The following is a 17,023-nucleotide window of genomic DNA, read 5'->3' as shown; positions in this document are numbered from 1 at the left end:
CAAAGGGCCATGCAAAGACAAAGTGACTAGAAAATGCAAGACATAGAAAACTGCTGATACATATAAATATAATCACATATATATGCATGTACATCTGCACATATATATATATATATACATATATACATGTGCAGCATGTACATCTGCACATATATATATATATATATACATATATACATGTGCATTTTAAACAGATATATATGCATATACATATATAAATATACATATTATATATATTGGTGGAGACAAGGGTATGTGTGTGTATTTGAGAGAGAGTCAGAAGACAAAGAGAAAGTGAAACTGAGAGACACACACAGAAAGAGAGAAAGAGAGAGAAACGCACGAAAGAGAGACAGAGTCAGGAACAGACAGCGACAGAAACAGTGAGGAACATATAGAGAGATAAAGAGACAGAGAGAGAGGCAGACAGAGAGACACAGAGACACCAAGGGAGAAAGAATGACAAGACTTAAATGACAACACTAGAAAAATCTTATCTATCTTTGTTGTTTTACATGGGAGGGAATTGAGTCCTAGAAAGACAAAGTGTCTTGCCCCAGGATTCATAGTTAAGTGATAGAGCTAGGATTCAAATCCCAGATTTTCCAATAGTGATATATTACCTTCTGATAGGTTTGACCAATAGAGTTAACTAGAAACAGGATTCAGCGTCAAAAGATTAGCTTAATGAAAATAATTGCTATGGGGGATAAGAATTACAAAAATGGAGGTAATGTATCAGCTCAGAGAGATCCTGGTCATAGAGAAATAGAACATTGATAGAGAACAAGAGTTTGAACAATGTGGTTCAATAGAAAGAAAATTGGGTTTGGAGTTAGAAGATTGGATTAAATCCCAGTTTTTCTACTTACTACCACTTTGACCTGAGATGTCATTTCTTCAAGTTTCAGTAAAATGTATACATTTTTTTAAATGAGAGAAATTAGATTTGAAGAGTATTAAGGTCCTTTCCATTGCTGGGCCATACAGCACAGTAATATGAGTAAATAATTTTGTAAATTATAAAAATATCTACTATTTTTAATGATAGCGTTGCTTCTTTTATTTGTTAATTACACTGTGTTCAATTAGGAGGGCCATAGTATTCATGGGAGTGCATAAAGGAAGAGATGGTTAGTTCCAGTTTTCAAATTCTACTGCCTCAATATAAATTTAGTAGGGACCAGAATGGAGACAGTTCTGATTGTTTTCAAAACTAATTTGGCTATTTGGGCAGAGGCACCTTCCTTTGAAACCAGGATCCTGAAAACTTTGGCATCATTGTCATTGTTCAGTAGAACATTATCAAATGGGACTTAATTCTGATAACACAAAGACAGAACCCTGGAAGAAGGGTGTGTGTGTGTGTGTGTGTGTGTGTGTGTGTATATATATATATATATATATATATATATATATATAGAGAGAGAGAGAGAGAGAGAGAGAGATACCTAGAAAGAAGGAAAATGTAAAAGATGCAATATATCTATAGAATGCTTTAGAAAAATTTTAGTTTAGTGTAAATATGTAAGCCTTAACTGAAGTAACTTCTACAACTTGATATGCTCCACAGGTCTTTGGGTTGGCTGTAACCCAATAAATGAAGATACTACAAATTCTCACAAGAAGGGTAAAATTAGAATTTAAATGGATATCTTTACTATATCTTCATGAGATGCCTAAGCCACCTATGAAGTTTTTTTTTTTTAAGCAATTTAAAAAAAGGAAGTGAGTGAGGAAATTGACAGATGAATTATGCTCTGAATTAAGTGATTTCAAAAATAGAGGTAAGCAGAAAGAAGTAAAGAAAAAAAATAAAAACCCTAATCCTTTCAGGGTTACCAGCACACTACAACTATAAAGAGTAGTCAAGGAAAGAAGAAAAGGGCTGAGAAGCTTCCAGTACTCTGTATTCCCACTTTAGCAAGCAAAATCTTCAAAGGTTCTCAATAGAAGATAATAAAGGAAAGAAAAAAGGGAAAGATACTGCTTTCATGGAAGAGAGAAAGGATTGAAAGGATGAAAATACTTGGCACAAGACCTTCAGGGGAGAGAAAAGAGATGATTTACTCAGAATTCCTCTGTTTAGGAGTGGGACTTAACTCCAAATCTTTACAAGAAATTAGTAGTGTGAGTATTCCCACTTGATTCAGAAATTGCCCCTACATCAGTAATTAATCATTTCTGCTTGTTAAAATATAATAAAATCCAGGAGTAGCTAGGTGGCATAGTAGATAGAGCGCCAGCAATGAATTCAGGAGGACCTGAGTTAAAATCTGATCTCAGACATTTAACACTTCCTAGTTGTGTGATCCTGGGCAAGCCACTTAATCTCAGTTGCCTCAGCAATAACACACACACACACACACGTATATAATAAAATCCTTTTATATAATACATTATATATTTTGCAGATGATATGAAGATATATTTGCAAAAATTCAAAAAACTTAACTTAAAAAGTTAGTTGAAACAATAATTTTTGTAAAGTAGGAGGATATAAAGTAAATCTATATAAATTGTCAGCATTCCTATATATCAAGAGCAAAAGCCTGCAAGAAGAGATACTAAAAGATAACCTATTGAAAATAACTCTAGATAGTATAAAATACCTAGGAGTACACCTGGAAGTACAAATCCAGGAACTATATAAACAAAGTTATACATTTTTTTTTCTGCAAATAAAGATTCAAATAATTGAGAAACATTAATTATTCATGGGTATTCAGGATCAGTAAAATAAAAATAACAACCTTACCTAAACTAATTTATTTATTCAGTGCCATCCCAATTAAATTACCCAAAAAATGATTTACTGAATTAGAAAAAAATAACAAAATTTATTTGGAAGAACAAAAAATCATGAATATCAAAGAAACTAAATTCTATTTTCTATTTTCATTAACAAAACTAATTTTTCCCCCTGAGGCAGTTGGGGTTAAGTGACTTGTCCAAGGTCACACAGCTAGGAAGTGTTAAGTGTCAGAGACCACATTTGAACTCAGGTTCTCCTGATGTCAGGGCTGGTGTTCTATCCACTGCCACCTAGCTGTCCCAAAGAAGCTAATTTTTAAAAGTGAGAAGAAAGGAGATTTAGCAATACTAGATCTTAAGCTGTTATCATAAAGCAGTAAGTATCAAAATTATCTTTTTGCCTAAGCTCAAGGACCATCAATTATGTGATTTAGCTACAGCAGAGTTCATCCAGAGAATAAGCACAAAAGATTGTTGTTATCCCAACCTTGCTTGGTGGTATAGCTCTGAAAAATAAATTATCTCCTAATAGTAAAAAGAGAGGAGTGAGAGAAGAATAGTCTTAGCATGCGGATCCTGACAGTAGTATAAAGCTATAAAGGATCCTAAGAGAATAGTTGTGTGATTTTCTCTACCTTGTTTTTTTTTTTTTTTTAAATTTAATTTACAAGTAAAGATAGCAAATGGTACAAGTGATCCAAGGCTGACGCTTGGCGGGTAGGATTTATTTGAAACTATTCCTTTGATTATTTCTTATAGCAAATTAATATTTTATTGCTTTGACATACCAGAATTTGTTTAGCTACTAACATGGTATAAAATATAATTGGAGGAAGCTAATACACACACATATACACACATATGATACATATTGGACAAGACATGAGTAAGAAAATCAGATATATCTGAGTTCAAATCTGCCTCATATACTTATTAGCTGAGTGACCTGGGGTAACTAACAAGCTCCACCTCAATTTCTGCATTTTCCCATTTGTTTATCTTTCTGTTAGATTTGTCCAAAATTAAGAATTGGATATTAAAATCTCTTACTACTATTGTATTATCTTATAAATATGTATCTTCCTATATTTAAGTTAATTTTTCCTTTTTGAATTTTGGTTAAAGGACTTTGGAAGACATAGTTTAATAATGATAATAGCTTCTTATCTGTTGTACCCTTCAGAGTAATATGATTTTCTTGTTTGATCTCTTTTTTATATTTAAATGTTTCTTTTTGCAACTCCTACTTTTTTTGGATTTATGTAGAACATAGCAAATTTTATTCCAGCCCCTAATTCCCCCCCTTTTTTTTCCTTCTGGAGGCAGTATATAAATTATTTCAACTGATATTTCATTTTACGTATTCACAAGTTTCAAGCAATTCTCTTCTATTATTTCCTATGTTATGATTAAGATTATTTGTCCTATTTTTTTTTTTCCCCTAGGAAACAGTGTAGCTCATGTTGCACTCCTTGTTGCACCATCTTAGGAGAACATTCATTGTTGGCCTTCTTCTTCCTTGAAGGAAACCCTTAGGGATTTCCCCCAGTATTCAAGGATATTCATCTCATGTCCAATGTGACACAAATATGGAAATTGGGATAGTAATATTCCATATCCCAAGAATCTCACTCATATGAACTGGATTACACACAGTTATACAACCACTGGTATATACAAAAAGGTTAATATAGAAATACATTAAATTTAACATGGAAAAAAAGGATAGAAAGGATGAAAAACATGATTTAGGAGAAGAGGGTAGAGGAGGGAAGGGAATAAAAAATGAAAAAGCAAAAACATACTTTAATTATGGAAGACTGATTATAAAAGGTTACTTGGGTCTTAGATCAAACCACTGAAATTTTGTATTATTAGTATTGTTTCCATTTTTCTCTTCTCCACCTTACCCCAGAATGGTATGTATGTGTCTCTGTGTAAGAATAGAGAGTTTGTTTTCTATACTACAATAGAACATGCTCAAAGGAAAAATATCATTAATAAACATAATTTTGAATGTATTAAACTCATGAACTCATAAACTCATGACCTACATAGTGTATGTTAGAAAAAGAAAGATACAGTCTATTATGCTTCAGACAAATTTTTTAAAAAGGTAGTCGTAGTAATCATTTTCTGATAAAGCTATAATAAAAATAGATTTGATTAAAAGAGATAAGTGAGGAAACTATATTATGCTTAAATGTGTCATAGATAATAATACAAAACCCACAATAAAATATTAATATATATGCACAGGTTACAGATATATACATATACATATGTATATAAATATACACATATATGTATATATCATTGAATAGTTTTTAAATGGGACTCATAAGTGTGTGTGTATTTATTTCATTGTTGCATGAAACCTTTACAAAAAAAAGATACTGTGTAACTGCATTTAAAAAATTGTAAACAATTATAGAAAAGCCAAAATATTAAGCAATTTTTTACTGTCTGTAATAGAAGAAAAATGATAATTAGTAAAGAGAATTTTAGGAAATTCTGGATTGAAATTTAAATGGAAATTATAGTTTTAAAATGATTCTAAAAAATCCCAATATATGAAAGAATGAGTCAAAGAATAAATCATAAAAAAGATAATGTTATCAGAGAAAATGATAACACTTAGGAAATAGAAAAACCATTGAGATGCAGACAAAGTAGCCCTAAATGGAACATGTACACATTTCCCCTAACACTTTTATCAACAAAAGAAAGAGATCTACTGATCTGTATGCCCTGTGCCAATGCCAACTGATGTTACAGATTATGATCCTCATCAGATTTGAAGTCCTGCCTTCTTAAATTTGAGTTTGTAGAGGGTTCAAGCTACCTAAAACTGTTATTAGCTTTTAAAGTACAGTATGAAAAGCCTTCTTCCTTTTAAATTATTGCTTGAAATGAGTCAATCAGACTTTGTATTGCTGATTATTAGAGACTTAGGATTAGGGAAGGGTAGAAAACAAATGTTTATGTAGTGCTGACTATGTGTCAGACAGTATATAAGCACTTCATGGATATTATCTCATTTCCTCCTGCAAGGTTTTATTATTTCTATTTTATGTTTGAGGAAACAAATATTACCTCATTTTTTCTTCATAACCATCCTACATGGTAGGTGCTTTTATTATTCTGTTTCACAGTTAGGGAAACTGAGACAGAGAGAAATTAAAAGTCTTGTAATGCAACTAGTAAATGTCTGAGGCCAAATTTGAACCAAAGGCACAAAACTCTTTCCATTGTGTCATCAGACGTCTAGCAGACTTTGGCTTAGGGTCTGCTGGAATGAATGATCATTCTTGTTAATTATTAGATTTAGCCTTTTCATCAGGGAGTCTGAATTATTTACTTATTATAATAATAATTGTTATTTATATTATTATTACTTAGATTACCTTTGAAATAGTCCCACTATCCTCTGGAATTATTTGTTTAAGAGAAATGTTGTTCAGATTTTCCATTACTAAGTATGGAGTGACTGCTCCTCAGTCTGCTAATTTATACATCTCATAGCCTTCAGGATATATCAGCAGAATGAAATGTGATATAATGGGAAATACTTTTTATATCATTGGATACATTTTGAATGACCAATTGTCATGTTGTAGAGAGGAATTCTTTTCTGGAACAATATGAATTAAATGACCTCTGAATTTCCTTTGATTCTAAATATATATTTTGTGATTTTTTTTATTAATTCAGATTTTTTTTTTAAATAGGTAAATGGTTTAACTATGGCATCATCTTCCTTGTCCTGATTTTGGACCTTAATATGTGGAAGAACCAAATATTTTATAAGCCACATGAATATGGTCAATATATTGGCCCTGGACAAAAGATTTATACTGTGGAGGATGCAGAAAGCTTAAAGGATTTGAACAGAACCAAGTTGTCTTGGGAATGGAGATCTAATAACACAAATCCTCGGACTAATAGAACATATGCAGAGGGAGATATGTTCTTACATAGCAGATACATAGGAGCGAGTCTCGATGTCAAATGTATGGCTTTTGTTCCAAGCTTGATAGCTTTTGTGTGGTTTGGTTTTTTCATCTGGTTCTTTGGAAGATTTTTGAAAAATGAACAAGGCATGGAGAACCAAGATAAAAGTTACACACGGATGAAAAGGAAATCACCTTCAGAGCACAGCAAAGATATGGGAATGACTCGAGAAAACACCCAAGCCTCAGTTGAATATCCCTTGAATAATTCCCCTGTAGTCTACATCAAGTCAGATTTCAACGAAATTGTCTACAATTCCTCCCATTTGACTTCAGAAAACTTGAACTTGCATTTGAATGACCCATGTCATATACCAGAACCAAACCCAGAACCTGTGATAACTGAATGTACACCCACAAACTCAATCCAATGATGACGCCATTTCCCAGAGAGCAAAGAAATTCACACAAGAATATATCTTTAAGGATCACTCTGTCCTTTTGTACATAAGATTTATGTAGCTTTAGATGGAGAAATATAACCTAGGCCACAAAGGTGCTCAACATGCTCTTTCTAGAACTCATTATTTTCTATTTGTATTATGATAATGTGCCTCCTATGTATCCAAAAATCCTCTAGAGATTGCTTCTCACAATTGCACAAACTAATTATTGACATATTGACTTTACAGAGTAGTAAACTACTAGGTCATTATTTAAAAGTATAAAGTTCTACCATAGTGGTGCCTTGAGACATCAAACTGTTTTTAACTGTCAGTAAGTCAACAAGCATACATTAAGTGCCTACTATGTTCCAGGCACTGTGCTAAGCACTGGAGAGGCAAAGAAAAGTGAAAAAACAGTATCTGCTTTCAAGGAGTTCATAGTCTAATGTGGGAGAAAATGTGCAAACGACTATGTACAAAGAGAGATAATTAACACAAGGAAGGTACTAAGGATTTAAAGGGATTGGGAAGGCTCCTTATAGAAAGTGGGATATTAGCTGGAGAAAACCAGAAGGATCAGAAGATGGAAATGAGAGAAGACAACTCCAGGCAGGGGAAACAAACAGCGAAAATGCCTGGATCTAGGTGAAATGGAATTTATCTCAGAATATGTGGAATAGGAAAAATAGGGGGAGGCCCAGGTTGGCTTTGAATGATGGAAGATATTATACTTAACCCTGGAAGTGAAAGAGAATGAAAAGTCAAAAATCACATTTAAGTTTTCAGTTTTGGTAACTAGGAGGATAATGCTCTCTTACTCAGTAATAGGACATTTGAAAAGGAAAGGGGCAGAGGAAGAATATATTAAAGTTAGTTTTTGATATGTTGCATTTAAAATGTATGTGGGAAATCCAATTTGGGATATCCAATGAAGTATAGAAGAGTTCTATTTTTTTTTCTTTAATAAAATTCTTTTGACCAACATTGGAGATCTGATCAAGAAACTGATGTAGTCAGTGCCATAATCATGGTTTCCAGAGCTGTTATTCTATATGGATATCTTTTGTAACTTACCGAATTCTACACAGAAGATAGAAAATGGATTGCAGAGAACTATGTTGATTTTAATGTTTAATGGCAGACTGCCAAACAAAATGCAGATATAAAAGCCAATTAACCCAACATAGGTCATTTCTTATGAGAATGTGGCTTTCTCTATTAATTAATTATAATTAGATATAATACCTAATTTTGTTTTTTGATAATGAAAGGTAAATTGCTACTGTATAACTCTACAGTGCCAAGGAATAAAAGATTCGATTGTATAGCCCACAACATTTGTAAAACCTACTATAAACATTGGAAATTGGAAAACAGATGACCACTCTGAGATAATGAATTCCTTCAAAAATCATGCAATAAAAGACTTTGCAGTAGAGAGACAGATGCTGGAAAAACAAAGATTTTAGTGACTTTTCCTGTCTTTTTTATTTTTATTTTGAAAACAAAACTTTGCACATGAATAAATAAATTCCCATAAATGACTGTGGGAGCTTTTGTGTATGTTCATTCCAGAAGCCTGATAAAACCTCAGTTTCACAAGAGTATAATAAATAATCCACTGAAGGCAAAACTTTAGAAACTAAGAAGTCCTAACTTGCCTCTAATTTAATTCCATAAATTATTGCTCCAGAATCTTCAAAAAAATCACTCATCAGTTTCAAACAATTTCTTGTCAGATAATATCAGTTGCTGGTTTTTGTCCTCATGACTTTTAATCTCCATTTTTGATTAATCTGCTTTTAAGCTTGTAATACTCTGAATTTAACATGCATAATAGAACTATGTACTTATTATGTATTGCTTTGAGAGCCACCTTTAAACCTGCTATTTGTCAAGCAGTTGGAACCAGCCTTCCCTCTGCAGATTTTTTTTAATCTTTATATTATAAGCATTAATTTGAGCTTATTTTCTTTAAGTTACTTTCTTTGATTTTATGTTAATGCCAAACAAGAATAGAGTTTGCCCAACATAGAATTTTCAGATCCCAATATCAGAAATAAGTGAATAAATATTTATTAATAAACTAGCTGGCAGGCCTATAAGTTGCAGATACTCCTCTGACTCCATAAATCTTGGTGGGCTAGGTTCCTTTTCTTGGGGGTGATTTTCTCTCTTGCCTCAGTAGCAGCTCCCCTTTGAAAGAGCTTTTTTTTCCTTTTTAAACCAAGTTGTTGTTATTGTTCATCTTTTGTTCTCAAAGAGAACCAATGACATCACAAAGGATGATATCTTGATTTATGCATGAATTATATTTGAGTGAGAGAGCTGCACAGTCATCAGCCTCTCACCTCCAGAGTCATTAAAGTCCAAGACAAAAGTAAAGAAGACTGGAGATGGTCTGAGATGCAGTGGATGGCTTTGGCCCTATTGTGGTCCTTCCCAGATTTCGATTTGTCTGTGGCAATGCCCATTTAATGACTAAGGACTAAATATCTTTTTTCTGTGTCCTTCATTTTCGAAGAGAACCAATGACATCAAGAGGATGAGGTCTTGACTTGCAAGTCATTTGGATTGTATTTAAGTGATTCAGGGCTGTGCAAAGTCATCAGCCTCATTCTCTCTTCTAGGATCATCTGAGTCCAGGTGCAAGTCATATTTATTTGGTTTAAAGGCTAGTCGCATAGCTCCATTTGAAACACAGTGGACTTTTTAAAAGCCTGTTCCCCTCCTCCCCCAAAGCTTTATTTAAAAAATTAAAAATGAAAACTGTATGGGACAAAAAGTTGTCCCAACTTTAATAAAATTATTTAAAACAAAAATGAAAAACTTAGTCTTAAACCCCCAAATATTTTACATATGGTGAAAGAAAAGGGAAAAGAAAGAAGAGGATAATGGAGGAGAAAGAGGAAGAGGAGAAGAGAGGGGAAGGGGAAAGGAAATGGAAGGAACAAAGAGAAAAGAGAAGGGGAAGGAGCAGAAGAGAGAAAAATATTCCCCCAATTTATGTTCAAATTGGCAGGTTGAATCCCCAAGGGATTTTACTGCCCAGTCACTACTGGTAAGTTATTTGTTCATAGAAATCTCAGTAAATAAAGTCACCCTGGGATGTTTTAAAAATTATCTTAAAACTTTCTTCATTAACTCTAAGACTCCAGAGAGAATTCTTATTATTCTATCTCCTTTCCACCCCACTCCTCAAAAGAAAACAAAACTCCAAAGAATTTTTAATCACTCCATTCAATGACACCAAGTTCAGGGGAATGTACTTCTCTTGGGAGAGAAAAGGAAAGGGAAGAGGAGGAAAGAAAGAATAAATAATCACTATCCTCTTCAGCATGAACAAATTTCATCAGCATGGGCATCTTTTAGAGCTTGTCTTGCCTTGGCTCCTAGATCTAAATTTAAGGTGAGAATTTCATTGTGGTAACCTTTATTTCACTTTCTCCTCTGTCTGTACTTTTCCCTTTCTCTAGAATAGCTGCTAGAAGAATTTAGGAGGACAAGTCACATTCTTTACGAGTTCCAACATCAAGGAGAATTCTATGGGGGGAGTGAGAAAGAGGATCATGTAAAATTCCTTCCTGAACAACAGGTTTCAATATAACTTGCATCTCAATTTCTTTAGTATATATCTCCAGTTAGGAATGGTCAAAGCAAACACATTGCCAAGCATCAGAATTTTTCTAGCATCTTAAAAAATTACTTGTGTAAACTTGAAATCTGGAAATATGTCACAAATTGCAAAACAAACTATTATTTCAAAAAAGAATGATGACCTCAGTATTGCAGGAAATCATTTTAGGGAGCCATTCACAGAAATCAGCAGTACATATGTATCAATAGCTCAGTACTAGCACAATGCAAGACATTACTTGATGGACTGCTCCACTGACTACAGACAAAATTATACAAAGATCACATTACATGAACACATTAGAGCAGAACATGTGGGACACTAGTAAAGAAGCATAACAGCAAAGAACTAAAAGCATTCATAATAAAAATTAGTATATAAACAAATAGCAAATTACATTTAACAAAATATATCTACAATGTATGCATGATACCAGCACATAAATGGATAAATATGAAATATAAAATAATGAAACAAGTATACTCAAAGACATGCAAAAATGGATATAAACAATATAGACACGTTACATGCTCTGAAATGTAATGTGTTTGGCAACATTCATAACAATTTCCATTTTCCTCTAAAACATCATGTTAATCTAGTTATAGGTTGAGTAGTCCAAGCTTTTTTGTGATCTATTAACCTGTCTCCTTTACACCTGAGCTAAGTGATGGTATGACCTAATTATAATTTTCATCAGAACTATTGTTACATATTCTTAAACATGAACTTTTGGATGGTCTGGTTTGGGCAATTAGGATGATTAAACTGTGACATATTTCTCTATGTTGAAGTTCTAGTCATGCCAGGTAATCCCACCTAAAATGAATTTTGTGTATTCTCTTTCTCTTTCCTCCCCTCCCTTCCCCTCTCCTCTTTCCCCCTGTGCGCTCTCTCTCTCTCTCTCTCTCTCTCTCTCTCTCTCTCTCTCTCTCTTTTTCTCTCTCCTTTTTCTCCCTTTCCACTTTCCTCCCTTGGAGTCTGCTGAGGTTACTTATTTCCACCTTCTTGTCAGGTCATAAAATTATCAGACAGTAAGTGTTTGTGGTATATTGTATTTTTTTGGATCCCTGTTTGTTTCTGGGTTCATTCTGTAAACACAGTGGTGTCAAACTCAATCAGAAAAGAATGTTAATTATATTTTTTGTTAAACATTTCCCATTTACATTTTAACATGAACTCTTCATTTGATACTTCCAGTATAAACAAACAAGTTGCCTACTATCTTCACAACCAAGTAAGGAACAGTTTTCCATCAGTCTTCTCTGTCCCCTAAATACCAGGTTTTTCAGCAAAATTCGATCTCCTTGTTGAAAGTTGACAATAAACTCACACATATCAGAGTTAAGGTCATAGCTAGGTAGCAAGCTTCTTTAAGCTCATCCCAGATGAGAGATATGATAGTTATGAATGTGATATCTCCATCCTCATACACTCCAAAATTCCAGTCAATAAACAGGTGAAAATCTCCACCCAAACCTGAACAAGTATGCTTTAAATTCTTGGTAGAGGTATACATGTGTACTATAAATGACATGTTGAGGGTAACGAATTTTTTCCTTTGGTCTCTCTGTTCACCAAATATTAAGAAAATGAATTTCCTTGAGTCAAATGTAGTTCTAGATTCCTTTATGCCAGCTGATGCTTCTTGAATAGTTTTTTTTTTTTAATTCCCTGCCATGGTCCAAATGGAAACTTGCACAAAGTCCAAAAAAAAAACATTTTGTCCCACAATGTTAACAATGATGGAAACTTTCTGGTTCCTGTTTGATGCGCATACCTTGTAAAATAGTCATTCATCATCAGAATATTGTTTAGTATTCTTGTATCTCCTTCCAGAGACATGAAGTTAATGCAGAAAAGTTTCAAAGCTTTGCTAGTTACTAGCATTCTGAAAATAAGCAGCACAAGTTGGCATTTCTTTGTGTGTGTGTGATGAAAGGAATGAAATTAATACAAATCACAATACTTAGTGAAATCTGTTGCAGTTTGGAATCTATTACTTTCTTGACTCGTATACAGACATACCTCATTTTATTATTGTACTTCACTTTATTGTGTTTTACAGATACTGCATTAAAAAAAACAAATTGTAGGCAACTTTGCATAGAGAAGGTATATTAGCACTGTTTTTCTAATGTTAACATTGTATCTCTGTGTCATATTTTGGTAATTCTTGCAATATTTCAAATGTTTTCATTATTATTATATCAGATTTTTGATGTTACTATTGTAATTGTTTTGAGGTGCCATGAACCATACTCATATAGTACAGTGTACTCTTATATACCAGATCTAATTCCTTAAATCTATTCATTGAGTTTACTTCATTTTCATAAGGAATATTATTTGGGTCAAACCTAAATGAGCAATTGATGTTTCTCCAGTTATTTATATCTGATTCTTTTGTGTGAAAAGTGTTTTGTAATTGTGTTCATATTAGCATAGTGGATAGAATGTTGGGACTGGAATCATGAAGATATCTTCTTGAGTTCAAATCTGTATTCAGACACTTAGTATCTATATGACTCTGGATAAGTCACTTAACTCTCTCATTTTCATCATCTGTACAAATGAATCGAAGAAGGAAATGGCAAACCACTCTATTATGTTTGAATTATTGGAAGAAAGACAGTAAAACTGTATTAGGAAGGGGGAATCTCAACTTTCCCCTATCAGAACTAGACAAAGCAAGAATTTGAATCTATGCCATTTCGGGCATAAATGGTTAGTATTGATATTGCTCCATTGTCTATGGTGATTTTTAGTAAAAATATAAATTCTTTGCTTATCTCTTTTAATTGTCTATTTTTGCTTTTGCTTTGTCTGAGATTATGATTGCTATTTTTCCCTTTTTAAACTTCAATTCAATCATAACAAATTTTGCTCCAGGTTCTTACTTTTACTCTCTGTGTGTGTGTGTATCTCTGTTTCAAATGTGTTTCTTATAAAACATATTGTTGGATTCTGGATTTTAATTCACTCTATCCACTTTTGTTTTATCAGTGAGTTCGTTCTATTCACATTCATAATTATGATTATTAACAGTGTATTTCCTTACATTCTTTTCCTTCTGCTAATTCTTATCTTGTTCCCCTTTACTTTGTACTTCCTCAAGTCTCTTTTGCTTCTAATCAATCACTACCTTCCTTAATCCACTCCCCTTTCTATCAGCTTCCCCTTCACTTTTCTTATTCTTTTCCCCTTTATTGTTATTTGTAGGGTAAGATGGATTTTTATACTTAACTGAATACACATATTATTTCCTCTGAGCCAATTCCAATCAGAATAAAGTTTAAGGGTTGCTTATTAACTATCTCATCTATTCCTTTAATGTTAAAGCTCTTCCTTTCATACCATTTTTATTTGAGATAATTTTCACCATTTTTCCCCTCTTTCCCCCCTTCTCCCAGTGCATCCCTCTTTATCACCCATTAATATTATTTTTAAGTCATCCATGACAGAAATTATTATGATTCTTATTATAATTATTATTATATTAACAACTAATTATTAAATTTGGAAACAAATTTTCTCTTGCTATTTTCTTTCAAGTCCAAGTCCTATTTAAAAAATCATTCCATCTCTGAAAGACATAGCTTGTTGTTGAGTTTACTCTGAGTCCTCAAGGAACATACTCTTAGATGTGGATCTACCCAAGTAGGAGACCTAACTTCTGTATACATTAGGTGTTAAAAACGCCTAAGTTTTTAATCTGGGGAAAGGAACTCCTGTCCTTGTATTCCTTCATTAGAAATTAGGGTGATCCAGTTCATGAAGGAGAAAACCAACCAGAGAGATCTGGATGGAGTTGAAGTCCCTTGTCCAGATTGCTGGAGACTTCTGAGTCTCATAATCAAGCCATATTCTCAGCAGAAACATCTGAAGACTTCTAGCCCATGTCCTCATTAAATGTATTGATTTTCACTTGTCAGGGGCATTTTGTTTAACAAAAAATATTCAAATCTCTCAAAGTTTCCATTGGGTGCCTTTGGTTACTCAGAGAAAGCAATGATCATCAACTTATTGATCAGTGGCTAGCCTAATTAATAAATTGATTATTAATTACCCAGGAATTCTGTCTTGGAGTTTTTCATTCATTTTATCCCATCACAGTCACTTCCCACCTACCCATGCACTCAGTCTATATATACTCCTCATTACCCTAATAATGATAAAGTTCTTAGGAATTACAATGATCATCTTCCCATATAGGAATGTAAACAATTTAATGACATTTATCCTCTTATGATTTCTGTTTCATATTTACTTTTTTATGCTTCTCTTGAGTTTTATATTTGAAAATCAAATTTTCTATTTATTTCTGGTTTTTTCATTAGGAATGATTGAAAGTCTTCTATTTCATTTAATATCCATTTTCCCCCCTGGAGGATTGTACTTAGTTAGCCAGTTAGGTTATTTTGGATTGCATTTCTAGTTCCCTTGATTTCCAGAATATAATATTCAAAAACATCTGATCTTTTACTATGGAAACTGCCAAATCTTATATTATCCTGGCTGTGATTTCACAATATTTGAATTGTTTTTTCTGGCTGCTTGCAATATTTTCTTTTTTGGCTTAGGAACTTTGGAATTGGCCACAATATTCTTACATGTTTTAATTTGGAATTTTCTTTCATATGATTGGTGAATCTTTCAATTTCCTTTTTATATTCTGATTCTAGGATATCTGGGCAGTTTTCTTTAACAGTTTCTTGAAGTATGATGTTTAGGCTCTTTTTTTTTTGATCATGGCCTTCAGTTAGTTCTTAATTCTTAAATTACATCTCCTGAATCTATTTTCAGGGCTGGTTTTTTGTCCTATGTGATATTACACATTTCTTTTATTTCCCATTCTTTTGATTTTGCTTTATTGTTTTTTGGTGTCTTATGGAGTCATTAGTTTCACTTGCTCAACTCTAATTTCTTAAGCAGTTATTTATTTTTGTAATGTTTTGTATCTCTTTTCTATTTGGACAACTCTGTTCTTCTCTTTAGTGAATTTTTGTGCCTCTTTTGCTATTTGTCCAATTCTGGATTTTTTGAAGGTGTTATTTTTTTCAGTATATTTTGTGCCTCCTTTACCAATTTACCAATTTACATTTTTTATAATTTTTTTTGCATTATTCTAATTTTCCCCCAATTTATTTCTTCATCTTTTATGTAATTTTTACAATACTTTTTTTTCTGAGGCAATTGGGGTTAAAGTGTCACACAGTGTCACACAGCCAGGAAGTATTAATTGTTTGAAGCCAGATTTAAACTCAGGTCTTCCTGACTTCAGGGCTAGTGCTCTATCCATTACACCAACTAGCTGCCCCTACAATACATTTATAAGCTTTTCCATGAATTCTTTTTGGGCTTGAAAGCTTTTTGAGCCCAAAAAGCTTTTGGGCTTTTTTTTTTTTTTTTGAGATTTCACATATAGATGTTTTGATTTAATTGTTTTCTTTTGAATTTATGTTTCAACTTTCACTGTCACCATGGAAACTTATTGTGGTCAAGTTTTATTGTTGTTTCATTTTCCCAGCCTATTTCTTGCCTTTTAACTGATGTTAAAGTGGGATTCTGCTTCTAGGATAAAGAGGTGTACTTTTATGTTAACCAGACCAGAACTAGCCTCTAACCTGAGCGTGGCCAGAGTCTAACAGAGAAGGCCAAAGGGAGGAGAGTCAGAATATAAAGAGAAGTTTAGTTTCAAAGTGAGGAAACTGCTTGTTAGCAGAAGTTCTGAAAAGGAAGCCTGGGACAATGGCAGTGCTTTATAGACATAAAAGGGGCTGGAGCACAACAGAATCATTCTTAAATCTTGACACAATTCTCTTGGTTGGCTTTTCTTGGGACAATACAGGCATTCTTGGGTTCCCAAGACCTTGTGATTATTCACTGAGGTACAGAATCAGAGTTAGCAGACTTGGAACAGAAGCATAGTGCCTGGTTTGGTTCACTTACAAAACAGTTAGCTTTAGGTCTTGTTTGCTGCTTTTTCTGAGAGCTAGCTCCAGATGTCTATAGGTTTTCAGTGCTTCTAAAGAAGTATGATCAGGGGAGAGGTATGATTATTGTTCTCCTGGTCTGTGCTCTGGTCTTTACCTCGGAAGGGATATTGTTTCCCTGTAGCCTTGTAGACTCATCCTGGCCCTTGGATTGTGACCAGACTCCCCACTCTCTGGCAATCATAATTGCAAGTGATCCCCTTTCTTGGTACTGAGACCAAAGTCTCTATTCATGAG

At 33.3% G+C, this 17,023-nt stretch overlaps 1 protein-coding gene across 3 annotated transcripts in view; it reads left to right on the top strand.

Annotated features, from left to right (window-relative positions):
- The window catches only part of TMEM117 (transmembrane protein 117), a 137,606-nt gene extending 127,638 nt beyond the window's left edge, over positions 1-9,968 (top strand). For 2 of the 3 annotated variants that reach the window (XM_003771373.4, XM_031940422.1), the window contains one exon: positions 6,486-9,968. In XM_003771373.4, coding sequence (XP_003771421.1) covers positions 6,486-7,141 — 656 coding nt within the window. In that variant the 3' untranslated portion in view covers positions 7,142-9,968. The remainder of the gene's footprint in view (positions 1-6,485) is intronic. The other variant, XM_031940421.1, reaches the window with a different exon arrangement.
- Positions 9,969-17,023: the final 7,055 nt, after the last annotated feature.

The sequence above is a fragment of the Sarcophilus harrisii genome, chromosome 5 (genome assembly GCF_902635505.1).
Source record: "Sarcophilus harrisii chromosome 5, mSarHar1.11, whole genome shotgun sequence".
Taxonomy (NCBI): domain Eukaryota; kingdom Metazoa; phylum Chordata; class Mammalia; order Dasyuromorphia; family Dasyuridae; genus Sarcophilus; species Sarcophilus harrisii.
This window is presented reverse-complemented; position numbering and strand designations above follow the sequence as displayed.